This window comes from Ixodes scapularis, unplaced genomic scaffold (genome assembly GCF_016920785.2).
Source record: "Ixodes scapularis isolate PalLabHiFi unplaced genomic scaffold, ASM1692078v2 PGA_scaffold7__128_contigs__length_106722199, whole genome shotgun sequence".
Classification (NCBI taxonomy): Eukaryota; Metazoa; Arthropoda; class Arachnida; order Ixodida; family Ixodidae; genus Ixodes; species Ixodes scapularis.
The window spans coordinates 970,602-993,872 of NW_024609882.1; the positions used below are offsets into that span (position 1 = coordinate 970,602).

Sequence of the window (23,271 nt, forward strand, 5' to 3'; positions counted from 1 at the left end):
AGACAAATGAGGAGGCGCCATTGGCCGAAAGCGGGCTAGGCGTGCTTCGGGCGTCTTCAGAAATTCGAATGTGACCAACCAGAGGCTGGAAATAATACCCTGGCGGTGGTCGCGAGAAACAAACCTGATAAGTGCATCGGAGTTACTCTCGCTGACTGAAAATATGGTACACGTGATGTTTCAATCGTGCTAATCAAAATGATGGTGAAAGAGTGCGACTAGCGGAACGATCGACATAATCCGTACGCCAAGCGCCGAGGGCTGGGAATCTGCCGTCCGAGCAGTCGCACTTTGTTCGAGCAAAACAGAGTTGAGCAGCGCATTCGTTTCTTCCATCTTTCTGCATGATCATGATCGAAACATCACGTGCACCCTATTTTCAACCACAAAGAGTTACTACACTTCACTCCTACGCCCTTTTAAAAAACATATACAAACATATACCTTTGATCAGAACTGTTTCTCGCTACCATCGCTAGGGGATTCTTTTAGGCTTCTGGTTGGTCAAGAGAGCATGCCAAGCCCTCTTTCCGAGTCTCGTGCACGCCCTGGCTCTGCCCTTGCCTCCCATTGACCAAACCCTCTGTATACACAGCTCTGGGCTGGGGTCGTGCAACACCACCTGGAGAGAAGGCCTCCACACGCGTCATCATAGTCAGATCGATCGAGGCGAGAGATTGGGCATGAGTGCTGCGTCAGTGTTCGGCCGCGGCTCGTGGCCAATCAGCGCGTCGAAGGTCGGGCTCAGGTCCAATAGCCGACCGAGCGCGATCCGACTGTGATGACGTTTCATAGAAGAGGAAACCATGCGGAGGCCTTCTGTCTAGGTGGTGTTGGGTCGTGGTAGTGCCAGTAGGGTTTTGTAAAGAAATGTTTCGTCCCAATGTTGCACGGCCCCTTAAAGAGAGATTGCGAAACAATATTGTGATCGACTTTTGTCAACTGCATAATGTTTAGTGGGTTTCTGGCTGCCAGAAACATGATTTTTGCTTCAAATTTCGAAAATCTAGCCGAGTTTTATTTTATTTTTCTCCTTTGGAAAGCTTTCTGATAATCCCAAATGGTTCCGGATGCTTCTCAGCGGAATACAGGCTTGTGTTCTATGTCAACCGATCTGTCGGCGTGTTGTGACGGAAATTGCCGAGTCTTGTGATGGCCGGCACCGGTGTGCAATGGTCTCTTTCGGAAATAGTGAAATGATCCATAGATTATGTGCAGCCGCCATTAGTTGGTCCCGTCGCTTCCAGCGTGAAGCCCATGATTGTTTCGGAGTTTGCGTCGAGTACTTGTGCAGCACTCGTGTGGAATGCGTTTCGATCCGAGTACACTCCGAATACTGACAAAGCGCTCATGTTCAATGTGTGCTTGGAGTGCATGAGCAACTAATGCCGGCTGCACAATTCATGCGTCATTTCGAAAAGGATCTACTGCCAACTCAGGCGCGCAGGGTGTCGAACCGAACCTGAACCAAAGTCGAGCGTTAAATATTCAACCCAGAACGGAACCATAATCTGATGTGGCAGTTACCAGTTGACTGGGAAAACGGTTCGGTATAATAAGAGTCAAGCCGCGTCTTAATTCTCGCAAGTGGCGGCACGAAGTCAAGTAAATATATGCGACGGTGGTGTTGGCGGCGACTAATCAAACAGCGACAGCCTGGAGGCAGCTCAATAACAATGAAGCGAGCAAAAATATTTCTCGTCTATGTTCAGCACGACTCTGCGTTGGCGCGGTGGCGTACATTTCTATATTTTTGTTCAACCTTACCATAAACCGTAAAGGACGCTACGAGCCACCAGAGCCAATTCATAGCACGGAAGTCCTTCCGGGTGGGCGGTGCGACGCAGGGATCATGAAGTTGCGTGAGAAGCTATGGATTGGTGTGGGTGGCTTGCAGAGTACGTCTGACGCCAGAGATGCTCCACGATCAACACTGTGGCGCCAGGACGCCAATCCCCCAGAGCACCCCAGAACCGTAAAAGCTGCTTGAAGATTTTTTTGTTTTCTAGTTCCTTGAAGGCAGCATGTTGCTGATTTTCTTTTGTCTCCTATTTTGCTTTAATCATGTCTACACTGCCCTTCACCGTCTCTCTTTTCTTGAACTAAGGTGTCCGGCGTGCGGGGTGGGCAGTTCGAGCATGATGCGTGCTGTTGTCACTGTGCGTGCCGGTTGATTGACTGCATGTGAGTGCTACACTTTGGTATTGTTTCTGAGTGCCTGTGTGGCCACTTAATTTGCATAAAATGGTGCTTGTGATACAAGATGCTTTTTCATCTTGTATCATCATCATCAGAAGCCATGCTTCTTCTGCTGCATGGCTTCTGATGATAATGTTTTCTTTTAGTGCAGACGACACCGTGTTAAATTTTTCTTGTTAACAACTTGGAGCTGTGCTCCAAGTTGTTAACAAGTAACCGGTAACCGAATTGATATGTTGAATTCATCATTGAACTGGAACCGAACCAGGATAATGATCGGTTCGACTCCCTGCAGGCATGCAACTGATGAACTCTGGTCGTGCCAGCTGGCGAAAACGCACCTGGGGCCTAATCTATACGGCGGGACTAAGGACCAGGACATCGCTGTGTAGAGTAGGGCCCCTGATGGGCTTATTCTCGCCACCAGAGAACTCCCAGGGTTGAACATGTCACAACATGCTTCTGTTCATTTTGCCGTTAAAAAGAGAAAAATGCTGGTTTTTATTTTATTTTCGTAAAAGTCGACTCGCTGAAACGAAAGTAGCAGATGCCTGTTCCGTCTTCTATGAACCTTCGTAATTACTAAAGTCATTTCATAGGTCCTTAAACTCGTTTATTTATATTTTACTTTTTTTTTTATCACACTACTGCATGCTAGCATGTCAACACTCTCCTGCATTTATTATGAACTGCAACTATAATCCATGACAGGTTAAGAGTTCAGGGGGGAGCTCCCCCCACCCCTTTCCACTTTAGCAGAGCAAGTGCTGAGAGGAGGTGCCTCTTTTCCAGCGTTCGCTCTGCTAAAGTGGAAAGGCGTGGAAGGGGCTCTCCCTGGGGCTTTTATCTAGACACTAGGCAAAAAAAGTCTGCTATTATTTCAGCGGCCGTGATTGGCCGGCACCTCGCTTGCCGTTGGTGCTGGCCAATCACGGCGGTCGAATTCCTCGTTGACTTTTTTGCCAAGTGTCCAGATTAGAGCCCCAAAACTCTCCACCTGTCACCAACTATAGTCATTGTTAGCAGAGTGGATATTAATCAGTGTTGGGAAGTAGGTACTTTAAGCACATTGTACTTAGTTAAAGTACTACATCAAGTAGATTTTGAAAACTTGGTACTTTACTTGAAGTATTTTTTCTGCTACTGGTAGAACCCCAATAGACCATTTGCGATATTCTTAAGCGCCCCGGCCCGCACTCGAGAAATCATGGAACGGTGTTCCTTCAGCTCCCTAGTGATCGCTAATTTCGACCAAATCTATGGTTACATATTTTTTTAGCGTAATCCGGAGTCGCCCTGAACAAGCGCTTGATATGACCCAAGGACCTCTCATATCACTTTTAAAATTTCTAGTAAACGACAGCGTGCATGCGATCCACCTTTCAACCTGGCTGAGCTGCAGAAATCTCTTACAATATTATCATTCTCATGATTGTTGTTCTCGCACGAACTGCTTAAAAAGCCGAAAATTCACAACAATAAAAACCAGGATTTAGCTCGGAGTCCACGGGGCTGTTTATAGCATTTTTAGCGTCTTTGAAGCTGTACGAGAATAATAATGCAAGAGATTTCTGCAGCCCATCCAGGACGAGGGGTAAACAGCATGCACAGTATCAAAAATGCTGACATTGAGGAGAAATTTTAAAAGCAATATAACAGGTCATGGGGGTATATCAGGCGCTTGTTCAGCTTGACTCCGAATTACGCTCAAAAGCTCTGCAGCCAAAGATAGCGTCAAAATTACCGTTCACTAAGAAGCTGAGGGAACACCGCCCCCATGATTCTTTTAGCGCGAGTCAGGTTGCTTGGGGGATATAACAAATGGTCTATTTGGTCTTGTTAAATTTGTATCACAAAGTGATGCTTCGTCAACTCTGAAGAAATACTGGGAGGGATATTCTACTCTCACCAGAAATTTGAGCAGACGACGTATGGCTGTTTGAACTGGGGGCGGCTTTCCCGCAGTGCTTCGAACTCTCGCTCGATCAGCATATTAGTAAAGGACACTCCTTTAATAATATAATTCGTAAAGGACACTCAATACATATTACAGAGATATGTAAACATAAAGAGCAAGAGCACCTCAACATCCGCTTTTGACAGTAGTTTGTATTTGCTGCAAGTCACCAACATTCTTCATTACAAAGAAAAAAACAAAAAAAAACTGGCTGTTGGAAAATATATATTGTCCTCGTTTATTGCCCAAATATTTTATAGCCCATTACATTAGTAGGTCCGTATCAATCATACAATATGCATCCTTATATGGGATGTTTAATTTTAATTCAAGATATTTTTGAGGAAAAGGGTGAGAGTTGGACGAGTGGCATCTTCATTTATTTATCACGCTCGGGGGACAATAAATGAGGGTATAATCATTATGGAAAGTAGAATAATTGATCTGAATCCCTTAATTAACCTTTTGTTAGTTTTAGGAGTCATGTTGCAAATGCATTATTGACAGAAGTTACTATTAGGCCAGACCACTGGAAAGAATTTACAATAATGTAGTTTTTAGGTAATAAATTTGCACATTTTTTAATCCAATTTGAACAGTGCGCAAAAGAAGCATGCCTGCCCACAATGATGCTTAGAAGAACGATGTAATTGTTTCCATCATGTCGGCACTACTAATTCAGCAACAAATCGTTTGTGGGTTTGCAGACAACACAAGAGAGAATGTGACTGAAACAACTACGTCACACTGACTAAAAAAATGAAAATTTGTCGAGCAATATCTTAAAAATCATTCAATTTTTGCAAATCTTTTCAACTGGTCTGAACTAATTGCAATTGCCATCAATACTGCAATTGCAACATGACCTTAAATTACAGTGAATTAGAAATAATTGAGTGGGGCGAGCTACAGGCTCTGCTCATGCTTTCAATTGAAGCTCAGAATGTGGAAAGTTGGCGTGGTGGCGTTGCGCTCAAAGTGGCTTGCTTACCCTGGATTTTCGTCGTGATGTCGTTGTTCGACGTCGCGTTGAGGACGACGCTGTTATGCGACATCAAGTTGCCGCTGTAATGCGGTCGTGACGAAAACCCACGTCGAAGACGACGCCGACACACCACGCAATGTCAAATGTTGCTATGACGTCACTTTAATTCCGTCCCGACGTCATCGTCAACATAGATGTCAACACGACTTCACAACGAAGCCTTGACGTTGTGTAACGTCGTTGCCAACATCAACGTTGATGCGCCGTCACGACGAAGTCTTGATGCCATGTAACGTCGTTGTCGTTAGGTTGTCGTGACGTCTAGTTGTGTCTTGTCGACAATGACGTCGACAACCTGATGCCAAGCATCTTTATGACGTTGCGCTGATGACAAGGACACCATTAATTATCTTGCTGTCGCGTGATGTCGTCAACATTGACATCGAAGTTGTTGGCAACGCAATATGACCGGAACGCAGTCTTGATGTCATGTAACGCGCGTTGTCAACGCGATATGACGTCAGAATGCAGTCTTATGTCGTGTAACGCGCGTTGTCAACATCGATGACGACGCTGACATCAAAGCGTCATTGTGACGACACGTCGGGTCGTGGTGACATTATGTATTGAAATGATGCCGGACATCTAGGTTGCATACAAAATAGCCTAGGGCTCCATTGTTTCTATGACCTTGACCTGTGTGCCGCTCGAGCACGGCGTTAGAATGCAACACTTTTTTCGTAAAAAAATGAAATACATTGTGTTAACAATTATTTGCTCGTTTTGTGAAGAGCTTATATTGTAGCGCTTGTTTACTTTTTGTTTGTGCAAATCCAAGCCACTTCACTTGTAGTGCCCTCTGTGCTCCAATGGCCCCACTCATTCTTTCTAGTTCACTCTACCTAAAACCAATAGTTAAGAAGTGAATAAATTTTAGCTGATTAGTCAACTTATCGTGACGATTACCCCCTCCCCTAATGATAAATCTGTGATAAATGCATGGTGAAGACGGCACTTGTCCAACGCTCTCACGCCCCCCTTTTAAAAAAAATCTGTTCAAGTGAAAATTAAACGCCCCGTAGAGAGACTATGCGGTGTCTACTGCAAAGCCCTACCATCGTCAAAAGTCAGCAATATTTAGTTCTCTCGTCGGGCATGCGTAAGGTCCATTCTGCACGTAGCCTTTTGAAGTCTTCCTCCCAGCCCATCCTCGCCACCAGGTCTTCAACCGAAGCAACGATGTCACCTGAAAAGAGTGGCAGACGCGAGTGACGATAATGCACTGTTCTGACATGCTCGCTTCATTATTTCCAACAGCCAATTACCCGTCTGCATAACGTCCTTTGCCCTTATGCCAAAAGACCCGACACGGTCGTTGTTCATAAGTAGTCTTGGAACGTCCGAAGGAACTTCATCTGCCATGCCCGCGAAAGGCATAACCTGAAGGGAGAAACAAAGATGTGCAGTGTTTCGAGCTGCAAGGTGTTTCTGAGCTTGTGTGTACAACGAGCAGCATACACATTGTGACCATGCATCGCACATACAATATGTATGGGTTTTGTGGTCAGTACCGCTATGGGTCACTCGGTCGTGTCATGCGACACTCACTATGTGATGTCGTGTCATCTGGCATCAGTGCGATGTCATAATGATGACATCACCTGATCGCTGTTTGCCAAAAACGCCACATGGCTACTGCCACGCCGACAATGTCGCGTGGCAGTAGTCAAGAACTGTAGTAAAAAAAAGTCCGGCACCTTGCGGAGCATTACAAATTACCATTTTTATCTGGAGAATTAAGATATATGTAGGTGCATGTGACATTAGGTATACGTATGTTATTTTATCCAGAAGTGCATGTTGCAAATGGTCAAAAGCATTGCTTCTTCCTACAACAACCAAATGAACTACTTTGCACAGCATACCGACAATGCGCAAAACTTGCTTCTTTCTTTTTTTTAGGTGACAATGAGTACAGACGCTTTCTCACTTCGAGCGATGTTCCCATCACGATGAGAACTTGTGTCTCGGAGACGTCTTGCGCGTACATGTAGAAGCGGTCGGGAAGGGCCTCTCCAAAGAACACGATATCTGGCTTGATGACACCCTGGAACGCAAAACCGGGTTGTCAACTGTAGCCGCTCGTTTGGAGAGAAAAGAACAGGTGCCGCCATCTTTAATCGACGGGACAAGTTGCCGAGTCTCTCGACGTACCTTGCACCCGTGTTCTCGACACCTCGGAACGGTCCCCTCGTCGATTTCTTTCTACATTACGAAGAAAACGTGAAATTCGGAAAACAAATAAATAAGTCGTTTCAGTCGTGTTAGTACTTTTAATGTACCTTAATGTCCTCCAACGTGTGGCGGGCACTGCAAATGGTGCATGTGGCAGTCGAAAACGTTCCGTGCGCCTCTACCAACTTTTCGTCGGGAATGCCAGCCACTGAAGTAGATTTGTTCACCTGTTCAGACTTTTTAACTGTAGTGCTCTCCATAGTCAATGACAAACTGAGAATGGCGGGGTGTCTTTCGAGCGCCTGGCCTTCTGCATGCTCTTCATGCCTTCCAATGTGCCTTGGCTGAGCATGCGCTTGAGGTACATTGGAAGCGGCAAAGGTAAGCAGCTGATGCTGGAGTTGGGGCAACTGAAGCTCCTCCCTGCTGTTTTCGCCTTGTCAGCGACTCTGGGGAATAATATCTCGGAGGAAATATTCTAGGGAATAACACACCGAAGCCACAAAAGACAGCTGATGCAGACAGGCAAAGAAGAGGACTAATTTATACCAGTTGAAAAAGAATGCAAGCCTCAGTTCTGCTCTGCCTACACAACATTAGGCCTTTGTGTCTGGGTTTATATTCGTGTCTAGAATATTTTTTACACTGCGGTTTTTTTTTCTGTCATTTTTTATATGCTCGTAATTTCGAGGAGTACAAGCAATTTATTTTGAGACGCTCCAACTTTAGTGTCATATCTGCGAAGCACATTGGACTGGAACCGGTGCTTACGGCGTTCCAAGCTGTCGATGTTCTGGGTGTACATGCGAAGCAGCTTGTCCTTCCTGTGTAGCAGTGCTGGGAGGAAGTGTGCGGCGTTGGGTGCATACTTCCCAGGCACCAGCTCTCGGGCATACTCAAAGAAGGGCTTTGGGTTTGTGAAGAAAAAATCCAGCTCGAAGATTGCTTCTGGGTAGGGCAGGTGATACTTTTGCAGATTGTAATAGAGCCCCGATCCAGGAGTCCTGTGGCAGAGTTTGATCGGGTATACTTTTGTAAGGCATTCTCTCACTAGGCTTTCAAGGAATTAATATTGAAGAGCATTTTGTTCTTTTTCAGATAGAATAGAGTTTTCTTTTTTCGTGAATTTTATTACAAGACATAAATCTTTCGTCAAAAAAACAAAAACAAGGGAAAAAAAGTGCAGGAGAGTTATAACACAGAAAAATTAATAAACTTCCAAATCGAAGGAAAATACAACAGCAGGAGACCGTCTCAGTCCTCCTACTGTTGTCTTTTCCTTAAACTTGAAAGTTCCCTCATTTTTCCGCACCACAGTATCAGGTCTAGATAAATGCTGGCGAAGGTTGAGATACGCTCTCACGCCCGCGCCTTTGCCAGCATTGAAGCCAGCTTGAGAGATGGTCACCGACAGAGAAGGATCAGCAGGCTCCTGTATTTCTGAAGACCGCCAGCACGCTCGAGGTAGGACACGAGACAGCGAAGCGTTGTTAGGAAGCTCGCGCTGCAGCTGGGACCATACCTCGGCAAACCTCACTTCACAAGTGAGGTGAGGGTGAGCGAGTTTCTGAACAAAGAAAATTGATGAGTGTGAGGGTGAGTGAGGGCTGTGAGGACCATGAGGGCGGTGAGTGCGTGAGGCCCCCTTCAGACGAAGCAACTTTCTCGGCAATTTTGGTGTTGGTGGCGGGTTTTTCCCTAGCTTTCCCTAGATCAACACGAATTTCTGAGAGCGGGTCGGGCTCGAAACAAGTGAGCAACTCGGAGCAATTCGAAGACGCTTGAAGCAGCTGCATCCAATCAGGGACGCAATATTTTCACATGATACCTCGTGCCGGTGATAATGACAACAAAAACTTGGTTCTGGTTTGAAATTGATCGCTTTTGGAAATAAACGGTTTCAGAAAGATGCATTAGTATTCTCAACGAGAATTAAATGCATAAAAACATGTTTATAGTGCATAATTGTGCGTCTAAATAGTGCAAGAAAAATAAAATTTCATGATGATGATGGCAAATTGCAGCAGTTGGTTGCTGCGTGTGAACGTGGGCGGCCCGTGTTGCTGCATGGTGTTGCGACGTCAAGTTTCTGGGCGAAATTGTCCCATCTGAAGCGGGCCCGAGTGGCGCGAGGGCCCTGAGCGCGTGAGGGGTATGAGTGCATGAGGGGCGTGAGGGCTATGAGTGCGTGAGGGCGGTGAGTGCGTGAAGGCCATGAGTGGGTGAGGGGCGTGAGGGCCATGAGTGCGTGAGGTTCAGTAAGCGTGAGTGAAGGGCTGAAGGTGAGTGTGACTGTGAGGATGAGGGTGAGTGAGGGGCTGAAGGTGACTAGCTGTGAGGATGAGTGAGGGGCTTAGGTGAGTGTGGCTGTGAGGGTGAGTGAGGGCGACCTAAAATGCCGACTTCTGGCTGGGACAACCGAAGCTTCTCTCTGCCGTTCTCACGATCACTTCTCATCGCTAACTTGAACGTCAGTGCCCACATCGACACTTGGAAAAGTCGCCAAAAGTTGAGTGCCTACGATTATGATCGGCGTGAGGAATATATGGAATTTAATTGCCTGAAATCCTGAATTCCGCTCGCAGTGCTGATTCCCGCCCCCGCCATGACCAACACTCTGGATGTATCGCTGTGCTTGATAACTTCCGCGATGTTGTCAATCGTAAAAGAGGCGTGGCCGGTCAGGTGTCTTGTCTGGCACGGTGAAGTACCGCTGCAAACGACAACACGAGCTCGTGACAACTTCTAAAAGGAGTATTTTACTTGTCACATACCGTCCGTCCAATGTTTGAGGTGTTTGTTTCATTAGGAGCTTGCATTTGTTCGTTCGAGAGCTGCGCCGAAAGGCGACGTGCCATGATGACAAGCTTCTCGTGGAAAAACACTTCCATAAGGTCAGCATCCTTTTAGTTGGTTTGTACTGTACTAAATAATGAAGTAGAAAGTAGAAGTAGCTACCGAACAGGATGACGATTATAATCTGACGTCTACTGTGGTATAACAGGAGGGTAAACGTGCGATTTGTAGGAATGCTCGTAGAGGGCAATCAGCACATGGCCGACATGGCTTTCGTGGGTTCTTGTTTATTTTTGGGTCGTGCTCCTCATAGTTGCTCGATGATAGGCTCGATGATAGGACTGTACGGAAAAATGTAAACTTCATTTTTATTAAAATATTTCTTTTTTTTTATTTCAGTCAAAATATCCGTCATATTTTTTTACCTCAAAAAGCCAAAAAAAAACAAAAAAAAAACGAACACGAATCTAAACGCTCAAGCACGCGGTTTGAGACCATAACCATGGTTTGAAACGAAGCAGGCAAGCGTTCTCTTTATTTTTTTTAAAATTATTGTTGTTTATTTATAGAAGACCAGTGGCGTTAGTAAACGATAGAGGGACTTTAAAGGAAGCAAGGGCCAGAGAAGGAGAGAGAGGGGGGGGGTGCAGGTAGCAGTCCCCCCAACAAGGTAGGCGTGTGAAATTTCAAAGCGTAGTTCTATTCCTGTAAAAATTGAGAGCGAAAACCTATCCAAAGTCAAGGTTGATCCACTTGAACGCGTTCGCAGACGACCAAGTTAGCGAAGCTCTTTACTTGTGGCGCCATCTCCCGATAGGTGCAGCGAGCAGACGACACACTCTGTTGTCTGCTCGCTACGCCTATCAGGAGATGGCGCCACAGGTAAATGTGGAGATGATGTGGAGCGCAAGTTCGTCTGCTTCTTTTGCAGAGAGACGCCGAGCTTTACTTGGCTCTGATTGAAGGATAGGGGGTAGATTTCAAAGCAAGCTGCCTTGAGGTCTACCCACTATCCATCAGTCAAAGCCAATCAGAGCTCAGCTTTCTGACGTCACCACAACCCCTGCCAAAGAAGCAGACGAACTTGCGCTTCGCATGGCGTTGCTTGGATGTTCCGCTTCATAATTCGCTGAGCTGATTTCGCATATATCGCAGATAGGCCCTTTGAGTGTTTTGCGGGTAAGTTGACGCGCAGGCATTTCTTAGAGTGTATAAATGAAATGAGTATTGTTCAGGATGGAGAATAAAAATCAAGATGATATAAAAAAAGTGATATAAATCGTAATTTAAATCGTGATATATATCATGATTTAAATCGCACGGATTTGGTTATGATGATTTAAATCAAAATCTTTTCACCAAAACAATGCTGAAAACATTTTCTATTTACCATTTGTCTATCTGTGTTTGCTTCCCATGGGAAATCAGGCGGCCATTAAAAAAAGAAAAGGGCTTTTTTTCTAGCTGAACTGATATAAATAATGTAAGGTTAATTTAAACAAAATAAATTTGATTAAAACAAAATAAATTTGATGTTAATTAAATACATTTGATATAAATGAAATAAATTTGATATAAATAAATTAAATCATATATAAATAAAATAAGTCGGATATAAATAAAATAAATTTGATGAAACAAAATAAATTTTATAGTAATTAAATAAATTTGATTAAACAAAATAAATTTTATAGTAATTAAATAAATTTGATTAAACAAAATACATTTTATAGTAATTAAATAAATTTGATATAAATCAAATAAATTGGATATAAATCAGATAAGTTGGATATAAATAAAATAAATTTGATTTAAATAAAATAGGTTAGAACTAAATCAATAATATTTATTTATTAAAGAATGATTTCTTCTCCACCCTGGTCTTGTTCAATTAAAAATATAAATAAATAAAACATGGTGGCACCTTGTAACGGGTGACATTGCGCGTTGAAAACCCAGGCTTATTCTTTACGTTCTAAATTGAGAAAAATAAATAAATAGATATCGCATTTAAAACAAAGGCGTACGCCTTGTGGGGGAGAAAAACTCCGAAGTAAAAGAGAGTGAGGAGGTTGTGGGCAAGGGCAACGACAGAGGACGAGGAGGAGGGCAACTCTTGGAGAAATGAGCAAGAGCGAGCCAGCAGCAAGAAGCCAACGCTGTGGAGGGGCACGGACGCGCTGCCGAACCAGCCGGACTGGCAACAAGTGATGGCTCCAGTTTTTGTTTTGGACACGGGACAGGCGATGTTGACAGAAGCATTGGTCCGTGATCAATGAAGCTACGAAGGATATCTCAGCGCTCCTGGGACGCAGAGCATGGATCGAACGCGTCTGGGCGTCTTCGTCTTGTGCCTCGCGATCTGCAGTGCTCGCGGTAAGCCGGTCTCCGTCGTTCTCGGGGCCCGTCGTGCTCCCCCGGCTTGTTAGGGGTTCGGCTGGGCATTGACGGGCGAGCTAAGCCTAACGACTCCGACTTGATCGCCTCCCCCACGGTACCTCGGGAAAGTTTGCCGACAGCACAGATCTGTCGGCGAAGTCGGTTTTGTGACTCTCGAGTTTTCACGCTCGAAAACTGGCGGGTCGATCTCACAAATTGTCACAGCATAGCTCTCGTAAACAATCCAAACTCCGCTAGTTCCTTTTTTCTTTTCGGCGAAAGTTGTTGACGTGCGGAATGCCGGGTTTTGATCGCTTATTGTTTATAACAGGCTCAGCCCCGACGACTCGTTTTATGAGCTCGTCCGGCGAGTTGTTTGAGTTCCAACTTAGCCCCGTCGCGACAATCTTCCTCGGGGTATTGCGGTCTAGTTTGATCAGAATTGGTATCGAGCCAGGCGTCTGCGCGGCGTGGCGCTATTTTTTTTCCACGCGCCACGGATGAATAGAGTCGTGATTTACGATTTTCGCATAGACGGGGAGTGCGAAGAAGATTCGCGCTGGTTCGCCTTGGAAGCGGCGTGTTGTTGTGCCTGTTTGACCGTGCCCGCTTTCATGGGTCGGGGTCGGGGTTAAAGTGCGTGAACGCGCTTTAGGATGCGGTCGTTGTGGCGCCGACAGTAGTCTGTGTACTACGGCTGTGCGATTCGCAGAGGAAAACGAAGCAAGCCCAACTCTGTTCTTGAGTATTTTTTATAAGTCTATATGCTCATACTACGGTCGAACATCACGTGAATAGTTACGTGAATTAGAGCTGAGTGAATTACTTGTCTTCAAGTGCATTCGGGCCCCCGAACGCATTTGATCTCTCAAGGTTGACACGAACAGAAATGGTTAATTATCGCTTCTTTATAAAAATTGATACTATTTGCACACATACACACAGAAAAGAAAAGCCCAACTGATCCAAATAAAAACTTCGATCTGAAATTAAAAAAAAAAAAAAAATACTGCTTTTTATTTTTTTTGAGAAAAATCAGGACTTCACGATTGAAGTCCTGATTTCGGTAAAGTTGCTACTTTACTTAGCATCGCCTTCATGTCATTTGGGTGTTTCTCGAGATATGTCCAAGATTTGCTGTGTCTTCTTTTGACCCCAGTCGTTTTATAGAATCCCTTCCAAGAACATGTTCATCGCATGTGCGAACTGCCTTCCATCTAGCGGCTAAGTCCCGCACAGTTTTTGGTGGAAAGAGAAGCTGAAGTGTTTCTTTCATTGTCCGGGAAATTCAGCATCATCTACTTTTTGCCGGCATTGCATGATCTGAAAAATGTGACTCCACTCACTGTTGGTCTGCTGGGGAAGCTTTGCTCTTGAAGCATCTACCCATCCGAAAAATAGGGACAATTGCCATTGGGTACTGTTTTTGGGAAGAGAGGCCTGAGGCCCAGACAACACACGTGGACTACAGTTTGGGTGTTTTGCAGTGGTCACTTTCATTCATTGATGTTTTCCTTGTGTGTTGAATCAGAAGTGTTACTGGGTAGATATGGCCGAAACCTTTTATTTGGGCGGGGGGGGGGGGGGGGGAGACGGGGCGGGGCGGGGCGGGGGGCGGCGGGCTTACATCCTTCAGCCAGTGTTTTTAATATCAACAGTTAGCCTATCCCTCTCTCTAATGTAAAGAGCATTAACGTTAAACATTTGAATAGTATTGCTTTATTTGATGGGAGTGTCTCTTTGCAACGGTGTGCTCACACCTTTTGCCCGACAGATCGATAGGAAAAGAGAAGAAAATATTTAGCTGTCGACTTATGCCTCCCGGTCAGATGTTCTCAGCTTGGCTATCTTGTCTTCCCAAAGTCTATAGTCTATTTTTGGTTAGCTGTCCACAAACTCCAATGTCATCACTTAATCACTCTCACCTTGGCAACTGCGGAATGAAGCTCTTCATGGTGCTCTTGATCTAGTGCTGGTTAATGCCTAAGTAAAATGTTGATGGAAAAATAATGTGGGAGATAAATATTTTAACACTCAATAATTGATTACTGTCTTATATCTGGAAAATTGTATAACCGATTAGGACATATGAAAATAGATGAGGAAGGCACGAAAAGCTTAGGGAGTGATCATAAGCGACTTCAAATAAAATTTGGTGCAGCAGAACCAGAGTCATAAATTCTTGAATGAGAAAGTAAATCCGCCCTAAATGACGGCCAACCACAAGAAGTATCGTAATGAATTGAGACTAGTATCCATACAACTGGGGAGAGAATGGACATATGATGATTTAGTAAACACTTTTAAAAGAGAGTTAGAGAAGTACAAAATCAAACAAAGAGGAAGAAGCAGAAGGAAACACACCAATAAGCTGGTGGGACAGAGAAGTTAAGATGGCCATAGCAGGGTGGCAAGAGGCCTCCAGGGAACACAAATGGGCAAAGATAAAAGGGGACTCACCCGTTGAAGTAGCATCCAAATGGGATACATTTCAGGAAAGAAAAAGAGAGGAATCTGCTCTAATCCAAACCAAGATTGGTAGAGCTGGAGTGCAGTGGATGATGGAGGTAAATCAGAACAATAGGAATGCAGCAAAAATGTTCCGGGAGCACATTAATGCACAGGGGAGAAAAATAGTGGGGCTGCATTGTTTATGGACTGCACAGGAGGGGATAAGTGTAGAGGGCGAAAGGCAAGGGACTTTATTAGACAAACAATCGAGGCAACATTCTCAGAACTTGAAATAGGAATGAGATTGGACAGAACACGGATGACAACACGGCACAAGACGAGAACACTAATACGGCAACTGAGACGACCACGGGGGAATGGGACACAGCAGAAAGTGAAGTACCGTCTGTAACGGCGACAGGCCCAGGTTGCGTAGGAATGAGACTAGTCAAGACATTAGGAACAAAAAGCAAATTAAAGTTAAGACAGGCAACTGATCAAATAATAATGGGAAGGGGGGGAGGGGAGAGTTACCCAATGTTTGGGAACTATGCAGAATGAGGTTACTATATAAAGTTAAGGGAAATGAGGATATCACAACATCATACCGATATAACAGTAACTTCGGTCCTGTAGAGACTAGCGATGCAGATAGTAAAAAGGAGAATGGAAGAATGTGCAGAAAACATTTTAGGTTAGCTACAGAACGGGTTTCGAAGAGGTAGAAGATTAGACGATAACTTATTCATCGTCACTCAATGTACAGAGGTGGCATGGTTGAGTAAAAAACCCTTATGGATAGCATTTCTAGACATTACGTGTTTGTATGACAATGTGAGTCAGGAATAACTCTGGGTACAGCTGAGAGAGCATGATTGAGATGCACACTTGAGTAGGCTCAGAAATAAGGTTGTTATAACATGGGGAGCAAAAAATAACAAAACCAAATGAAAAAAAAAAAAAAAAAAGATGATTCGGGCTGGGTTGTCTGCTATCGGCCCTGCTTTTTCTGGTATACCTGAGTAGAATGGAAAAAAAGTTAGAGTGCAATTTAGGTTATGATGTGTCATATATGGAAACGGGGAAAAGTAAACCAAGTTATACTAGGAATGTTTTCTGCAAACGACACTGTACTTTTAGCAGATAACCGAGATAAATTATAGAACCTGATTAAGATCTGTGGGAGGAGACTCTGGGCCTGAAATTGAGTAGCGACAAGTCGGGAATACTGTTTAAAAACAATTAGAAGGGGGATCTATCGAAAATTCAAGACATTTTAGTAGAACATGCAGAGAAGTATACATATCTGGGAGTATGGCTGAATGAGGGAAAACAGTACTTTGAAGAAAATATAGTAGAAAAAGGAATGGAGCAGTGATAAAGCATAGGGCACCATGGAATTACAATAGATATAAAGTTGCTAAGGGAATATGGAAAGGGGTCATGGAGCCGGAGTTGTTTTTTGGCAGCGCGGTATTATGCATGAAATCTGACGTCCAGTCGAGTTTAGAGACCCGGCAGAGGAGCGTGGGCGGACATGCACTGGAGGCGCATGGGAATACACCAAATGAAGGAGTGCAGGGAGACATGGGCTGGGCATCTTTCGAGGTTAGAGAGGCGATCAGTAAGTTCAAATTTCAACAAAGACTGGACTCAACTTAAGAGACACGACGGGTGAGAAAGGTGTATAAGTATCTCTACATGAAAAGTTTGAACACTAAGTGGAGAAACCAAACACGAAAACTAAACTTAAAACAGCAACAGTCCAGTCCGGGTGCAGAACCGACTACCTCTGTGAAAAAGGAAGTAAAAGAAGCGGAGAGGAAGATGGAGGAAAGAATGTAGGAAAAATCAGCTTTAGCTATGCACAGGGACGAAAACAGGAAATAAGGAAGGAGCATTGGTATGATAATTCACGGGAGCTCGTTGTTATTCGAGGCTAGAACAGGAGTATTGAGGACTAGTCCTCAATATTCCTGTTCTAGCCTCCTATATGTCCTAACTTCTCCTATATGTCCTAGCTAGGACATATAGGAGAAAGTATGAGGAAATGGATACGCGGTGTGCCATATGGGTGGTGTTGAGGTGCACAGGGTTTGCAGCCGCCCTCCCGGAGGGGGCGACGAATTTGGCAGGAGCGCTTAGGTTTGCAGACAAGAATGGAAGAGTGGATGATAAGTGCATTTTAATAACAAAGAGGAGACTGGGAGACTGGTGGAAATTATCCAGGTAGAATTGAATGACGTACAACTAACTAACACAGCTGGGAACAGGCGGGAGTCCGGGACAAAAGAGAATTGGGACTCCCTCCCTCGTGGCTCCGGCCCAAAGTGAAAGTCACAACCCTGTCTCTCATTGGGCCCGGTGTTGGGGTAACGCCGACTAGGTTTGACCAGAGGAAAATTGGCGACTCCCTCGCCGTGGGGGAGAGGCGGGGGGTGATGCTTTTAGTGTTTTTTTTGCCCGACCCCTTAAGATCATTCTGGTGATATCCCATACCGCCTGGTGATAGTTACAAACTTGCAGAGGGGAAGCCAATCGGCTTAGGAGGGCAAAGGGAGGAATCATACTTTTGGTTTTAGTTTCTAGGCTAGGTGGCTCAAGCTGCCGCCCATTATAAAGGGTGGCGAGGAGATCGAACTATAGGGGGCGCACTGACCCGTTTGTTGTCCCCACGTCTTTAAGTAAAGATACTAACAATAAACGAAGGGATGTTTATTGTAAGTGTAGGATCTCTCTCCCGAAAGCAGTCGTCAGAGAATGCGAGCTTGACCCACTTCGGCTTTTGTGCTAGCATATACACTGTGCATGCTGCATTGTCCATGCAGGCCGAAGTGGTAACAAAGGAGCCACTCCTCCCCCTCAGGCGACCGGAGAACACGAACTCCAGCCGAACGCTGAGTCATTGTTATTTGTTGTCCCCATCCGTGTAGCTCTAAAGTTAGCCGCTTGGGGCGCCGCGGTCCGATCTCCTCCCCAGCCTATTTAGTGGCTCTACACCTTATCGCCCTCTGTTTCAACATCACTTGGCAAGCGGCGAAAGCTACACCCCCGTCGAGCCAGTAAAAGCGACTGAGCGAAGCACGTGACAACTCTCCACAGGAAGAGCGCACTCTGACGGCAGGTTGTCACATGTCGCCTCTGATTGGCTCGCTGGGTCGGTTGTTTTCGCTGCTTGCCAAGTTACAGTGAAACGGAGTGCGATGACCTACCAGTAACAGCCAGATATGTATTTGAACGGGCAGTCGTTTGAACTCTGTCCCGCTGTGGTACTTTTCCTTGAGATCGTGGACGCAACAAACGACGCAAGCCAAGATATTTCTATCGAAGGACCATCAGCCTTGGCCTAGCTAAAGGGACCGCGAAATGAATTTTCGGCTGGGAAACATCGAGATTTTGCTGTTCGCGTATGTTTAGGGCGCCAAAATAAAACTAGTGCACGAAAAGTGTACTTTTCGGTACGAACATTTGAAAATATAGCGGACTATTTGGTAACTCATTTCCTTCGAAAACTCTCCGCCTTTTTACTGTGATGCATCCGCGGTGCCCGAGCACGTCAGCCGAACCCAGCTCACGCATTGGACACGAGCACTGCGTCACTCGGACGTGTGCGCTCGTCAACAATCAATCCGTCGACGAATATTTGGATTCGCGTTCGTGGCCAATGAGTGCCCTGACGGAACTTATCATCACTGGCGAATGACAAGTTTTGTGGTGTGCTTAAAAAGCACGGTGGAAGCTCGGAGTCATCGCCTCCCATGCCAAAGCACATCACGACCACGGGATTCCTCATTTCGCTTTTGAGTCGAGGATTAAAGCTATAAGAAGGAAGAAGTTGAACAATCATTTCAAGAGAGGTAGGGGGGACTGTAGGGGTAGGTGATTACGACAAAACTATAGATGACGCGATGGGTCCGGTGAAGCGAGGATGGCCTTCCTGTGTCGTGGCGAGCCATCGGGTGGGGCCCATGCACTCCAAAATGGTGGATACTTGGGCTAGTTGGTGGTTGCTATACATAATTAAACAGCGCACAAGGAGAGGGACAGAAAAGGAAGACAGAACAGTTGCGAGTCAGCGCTTGCCTGTTCTGTCTTCCTTTTCTGTCCCTCTCCTTGTGCGCTGTTTAATTATGTATAGTAACCCATGCACCCGTCTAGCGCCCTAGGTGTATCGGAGTCCCAGTTAATGTGCTGCAGGACTTGCCATGTTGTTATTGAAGAAGAAAGAGATGTCGGAAGAAAAGCCAGAAAAGGGGGGTCGAACTTCCACGCGGGCTTCGCGCACTGTCGGGTTGAGACTCCGCACGCCTCGTGGCCTTGAAAACCTGTGCGGCTCCTCGATGATGATGATGGTTTGCGGCTCTTCCCTTTTGAATCGGGCGGTCCCGTAGAGTTTGGAACCTAGCCAGTGGGGATTCGGTGATCCCCGTTGGTGAACTAGCATCCGCCAGTTCTCTAGTCTTCGGATCGTAATTTCCGCCAGCTCACGCATCTGTCACGCTGCGCCATCTCGCGGCATTTGTCTGAAATGGCAGCGAACCTTGGACTTGAACACACTTTCCCCCTAGCGAGGTGGAGCCGTTTGGACAGCTTTCTCTTCTTCCAACGTGGCCAGGAATCGGATAGCGCTGCGTCACTCATAGCCATCACACTGCCAGGGAAACTCACGACATGCAGGTTCTCCTTGCACTCATAAAGCCAGTATAGCCTAAAAAAAAAAATTAATGGCGCGCGAGATTAAACTGACTTAAAATAACTAGATTAATCTGATTTCTCATGAACCTTGTTCGGCGCGCAAATATAGGCTAGAAAGTCAGTTTCCCTTTTTTTTATTTTATATAAACTTTTGAACCCGAGAACCCCGTGTATAGAGTCAGTTTGTAACCACCGCCGTTCGATAAAAGGGGATATGCAATCGAGGCGTCGCGTCGCGTTGTTGACTTTGCCGACTTGAGGATAAGGCGGCATCGGGAACACCCAACAAAGAATCGTAGACAAAAGAAAAAAATAAAAAGTTTGACCGTTTTGAAGGGGAGGGGAGTCACGAAAAAAACAGATATAAAAAAAGGTAATATTTGCGGCGGCACCCTTTGATATCGAGATAACGAGCGGTGAGGTTAGAAGTACGTTCGGTGGTCGCCGGCTCTCGAGCTCCGCGGAAAATGCTGAGCTGGTCAGGGCGCGGGTGGACCGGGGGGAGGGAGCTATCGCTCGCGATCGTGGCGCAGAGCCTCGCCTTGGAAAAGGCGGACGCTTGGAATGCGGGCCTGGTATGGGGTTTCGACGACTTCATCGTTTCGGACAACACCCGAGCAAATTAACATCGATACTAATAGGCACGGGGAATTAGTCGCAGATCGAGTCTGCCGATTCCTTTCGAAAATTTTTTAGAAATTTAAATTAATGAAAGGTAATGTTGAAGGGATCGTGCAACGCTTAGAATTACGTCCATTCCTCAGCAAACGCGTCAGCGTTTCCCTCCACGCGATGGCGACGTACGCGATCTAGAGAGTCGCCGTGGTCGGCCTTCCGCGGTTGGCCGAATGCTGATTATGACGTCAGCAAAGGATGTCTCATCGACAGGAATAAGAGTCACGTATAAGAGCTACAATTTTGACGGTGTTGGCAGTGTTGGTTTCAGAAGCGCACTGATTTCAAGCTTCCACCATGGTAATTGCAAACACCATGGAACTTGTTGTTTGCAGGGTAATGACGTCACGAGAGGGAAACATTGGAGGGCGCCACCCAACCATCTCGATAGGACCAAACGCGCATCTGCCTTGTTTGAGTGCGCTGCGTCGAGAAACGGAAGCGAGTTACGTCCGTGCTTTTCATGAAGCCTGGAATCCAACTCAAGGAGGGGTTTTAGCACGCGACATGCGATTTGCGAAGTAGGGATGTCCTGGTTTCTTGCCGCCGCAACGCAGTCAAACGCTGGCAAACGCAACTGTGTGTATGGGCCTTAAGAAAGAAAGAAAGAAGGAAAAAAAGAAATTTGGAGGACGCTTAAGGTTTGCCGTTAAGAGTGGAACATGATAGCGTTATCGGGCCCCGTTTGCATCACCTTCAGGAAGTGTGGCGGACATGGCCTAGTCAGTAGCGTGTCTGGCTCGCAACCGAGGGTTCGAATCCCGCCTGAAATTTTTCGATTTGTCGTTTAAGGCAAATTAATTACGTTATGAAATGAAATCATTCGAGACACGCCTTTACAAGGCACCTTTAATTCGCGTCACATGTCATATTTTCGGAATCGCTTTCATTCCACGCCTGACGTCACGTCTCACGTGAGCGTTATAGGTTGTTTGGAATTCCCGCGTGTGACGTCACAACCCTATCGACCAATCGGGATTTTCTCGTCACAACGCCACCGACGCCGGCTTTTCTAAATGAGACAAAAGAGAGTTTTGGGTCCCCCAGACAGCTTGGGGCGTCTCACTGCACATCTACGCACACGCAGTTTGATGCCCCATGCCGTTTTGGGGGACTTGCACCATCATGGTGTTCGTCATGTTTCCGTGCCCCATCATCGCCTAAAACAGTCATATATAAGAAAGGCGCAGCTTTTCACGCTTCTTGATTGGTGCCATTATTTCGTAGCGTCGGCGGCGTCTCACTCAACTCGCAGCCATACAAACGGCCACGTGACCTAGTGCCTAGAGTATATACGGCGTGCAAGTTGATCTGCTTCTTGCTCACCTCGTTCCTTTGTTTACCCCCTAAATGCGCCCACGTCCGTTTGTTGCCTTGTCATCGCGCGCTATCTATGCGTTCTCTATATTTTCCTTGCATTCAGCGTGCCTCTCTTCGCGTTCCGATGTCGCCAAAGACGTATAGTAGAACACTTTGCAAGCTTTAGCCACGTTCTGGGGTTGGCAAAGCACGTGACACGTGCCGAGCCCCGGACATGTACCCGTTGTTCGGCTGCCTCCGAATGCTCATCGAGGCATTAATGGTCACGAGCCCAAAATCGAGTGCTTACTCAGTACCATCGTGTTCAATCCATGATACTTGTTGTCTAGTCGTTGAGGACTCGCGTTAGGCATTTTACATTCGTCGCTCCTACCTTTTCTTCTTTCTCTTGTGTTCGGTTGTGTGTTCCGAAGTTGGTAGATAAGAGCTTCCTAAAAGGAGCGACATTCTTCGAATCGCCTACTGTGTGGCGGTGCAGGTTTTAGGGGAAGCGAACGGCGGCACACAGCAGAGGTTGGAACTTGGAACTGAATGCCGCCATGCTGTTCTAGCGGAATGTGCTTTGTCATTTGTATTGGTTGTCGGTACTTGTAAAAGAAGTATCGAGGGACTTCAGCGCGTCCATGGTCGGGCACCCCGGCAGAGGCTCACGAATTGACGAACGAAAGGCCGATGACGCACACACGCCCGATGTATTTTTGCCTGTCATTGACTCTTCATCGACTCTAAAACGTAACCTTAGTTTCTTTTCGTTTTGCTTTTTTTCCGCCACAAAACACAAAAAAAAGATTAAATACGCATTGCCATGCGCTCAGCCTCCACCCAAATGTAGCGATAGCAATCCTGACCAGACGCCAACGTTTCAGAACTAAGCGTTACCTCTTTCAAAAGTTATAAGTAGCGTTTCGTGTTTTCGGTAGATGGCAATAGACCCCGAAAAGGAACCCCCGAGGCGGTTTTATTGTGGTCGGGGGAAAACCGATAAATCCCGAATCGCAGCTGTCCTTGGATATATGTGAATGACAATAACATCATGGGAGAAACGAGAAATAGACTTTAGAGCTTCATTTTGTGTGCACCCAAAACAAAGCCTCCACCGGCCTGCCCCCCCCCCCCCCCCCCCAGGCTGCTGCTTTGTTCGGAACCACACAGCTTACCAATTGTTTACTTCACTTATCGATATCAGGTATTTTTCTAAGGATTAGGGTGCTCACATGTTGCTGGAGGTTGAGGAATCCCATGCCCGTGTGCTAGTTTCTTTAGCATAAACGCCGATTGTTTGTCCCGCACCAAAAATTAACACCGAATCCGCGGGAAAGTTGGCTAAAGCCAAGAGGAGCACAGTTCAAAGATGGCGGCCTCCAGGACCATGGCTATGGGTGCCTGGAGCGCGTCTCCGACTGGTGTGTTTAGCTTCCAATGCTGCCCACACACTAGAAAAAAAAAAAAAAAAAAAAAAAAAGGGGGGGGGGGGACGTAGGCTTTACCCTCCTTGTCACATATAGGACACCCCAAGACTTCAGTTGGGCGTACAGCGCACTGACGTTGAGCCGACGCTACCAACTTTCACGAGCGGCCT

General features: G+C 46.0%; 2 protein-coding genes across 2 annotated transcripts in view; one reads left to right on the forward strand and one right to left on the reverse strand.

The window, feature by feature from the left end:
* Positions 1 to 4,368: 4,368 nt before the first annotated feature.
* LOC115315084 (NAD-dependent protein deacetylase sirtuin-3) lies at positions 4,369 to 10,481 on the reverse strand. Its single transcript, XM_040206793.3, has 8 exons — positions 10,151 to 10,481; positions 9,937 to 10,089; positions 8,148 to 8,380; positions 7,484 to 7,584; positions 7,356 to 7,406; positions 7,132 to 7,248; positions 6,467 to 6,581; positions 4,369 to 6,387 (listed from the first exon to the last, which is right to left on the reverse strand). The coding sequence occupies exons 1-8, from the start codon at positions 10,276 to 10,278 to the stop codon at positions 6,269 to 6,271; spliced, it is 1,017 nt and encodes a 338-aa protein (XP_040062727.1). The 5' UTR covers positions 10,279 to 10,481; the 3' UTR covers positions 4,369 to 6,268.
* A 1,798-nt stretch (positions 10,482 to 12,279) lies between these two features.
* The window catches only part of LOC8043986 (low-density lipoprotein receptor-related protein 6), a 64,050-nt gene continuing 53,058 nt past the window's right edge, over positions 12,280 to 23,271 (forward strand). The window contains exon 1 of the mRNA XM_029974315.4: positions 12,280 to 12,548. Within this exon, the coding sequence (XP_029830175.1) occupies positions 12,491 to 12,548 (58 nt within the window). The 5' untranslated portion in view covers positions 12,280 to 12,490. The remainder of the gene's footprint in view (positions 12,549 to 23,271) is intronic.

What these genes read in the sequence shown, in the direction of transcription:
- LOC115315084 (XM_040206793.3), bottom strand. Translation starts at nt 10,278, where the DNA reads ATGCTGACCTTATGGAAGTGTTTTTCCACGAGAAGCTTGTCATCATGG. An exon ending in CATCGACAGCTTGGAACGCC is followed by an intron (nt 7,585 to 8,147) that starts GTAAGCACCGGT and finishes AATCTACTTCAG; the next exon opens with TGGCTGGCATTCCCGACGAA. An exon ending in ACACGTTGGAGGACATTAAG is followed by an intron (nt 7,407 to 7,483) that starts GTACATTAAAAG and finishes TTCGTAATGTAG; the next exon opens with AAAGAAATCGACGAGGGGAC.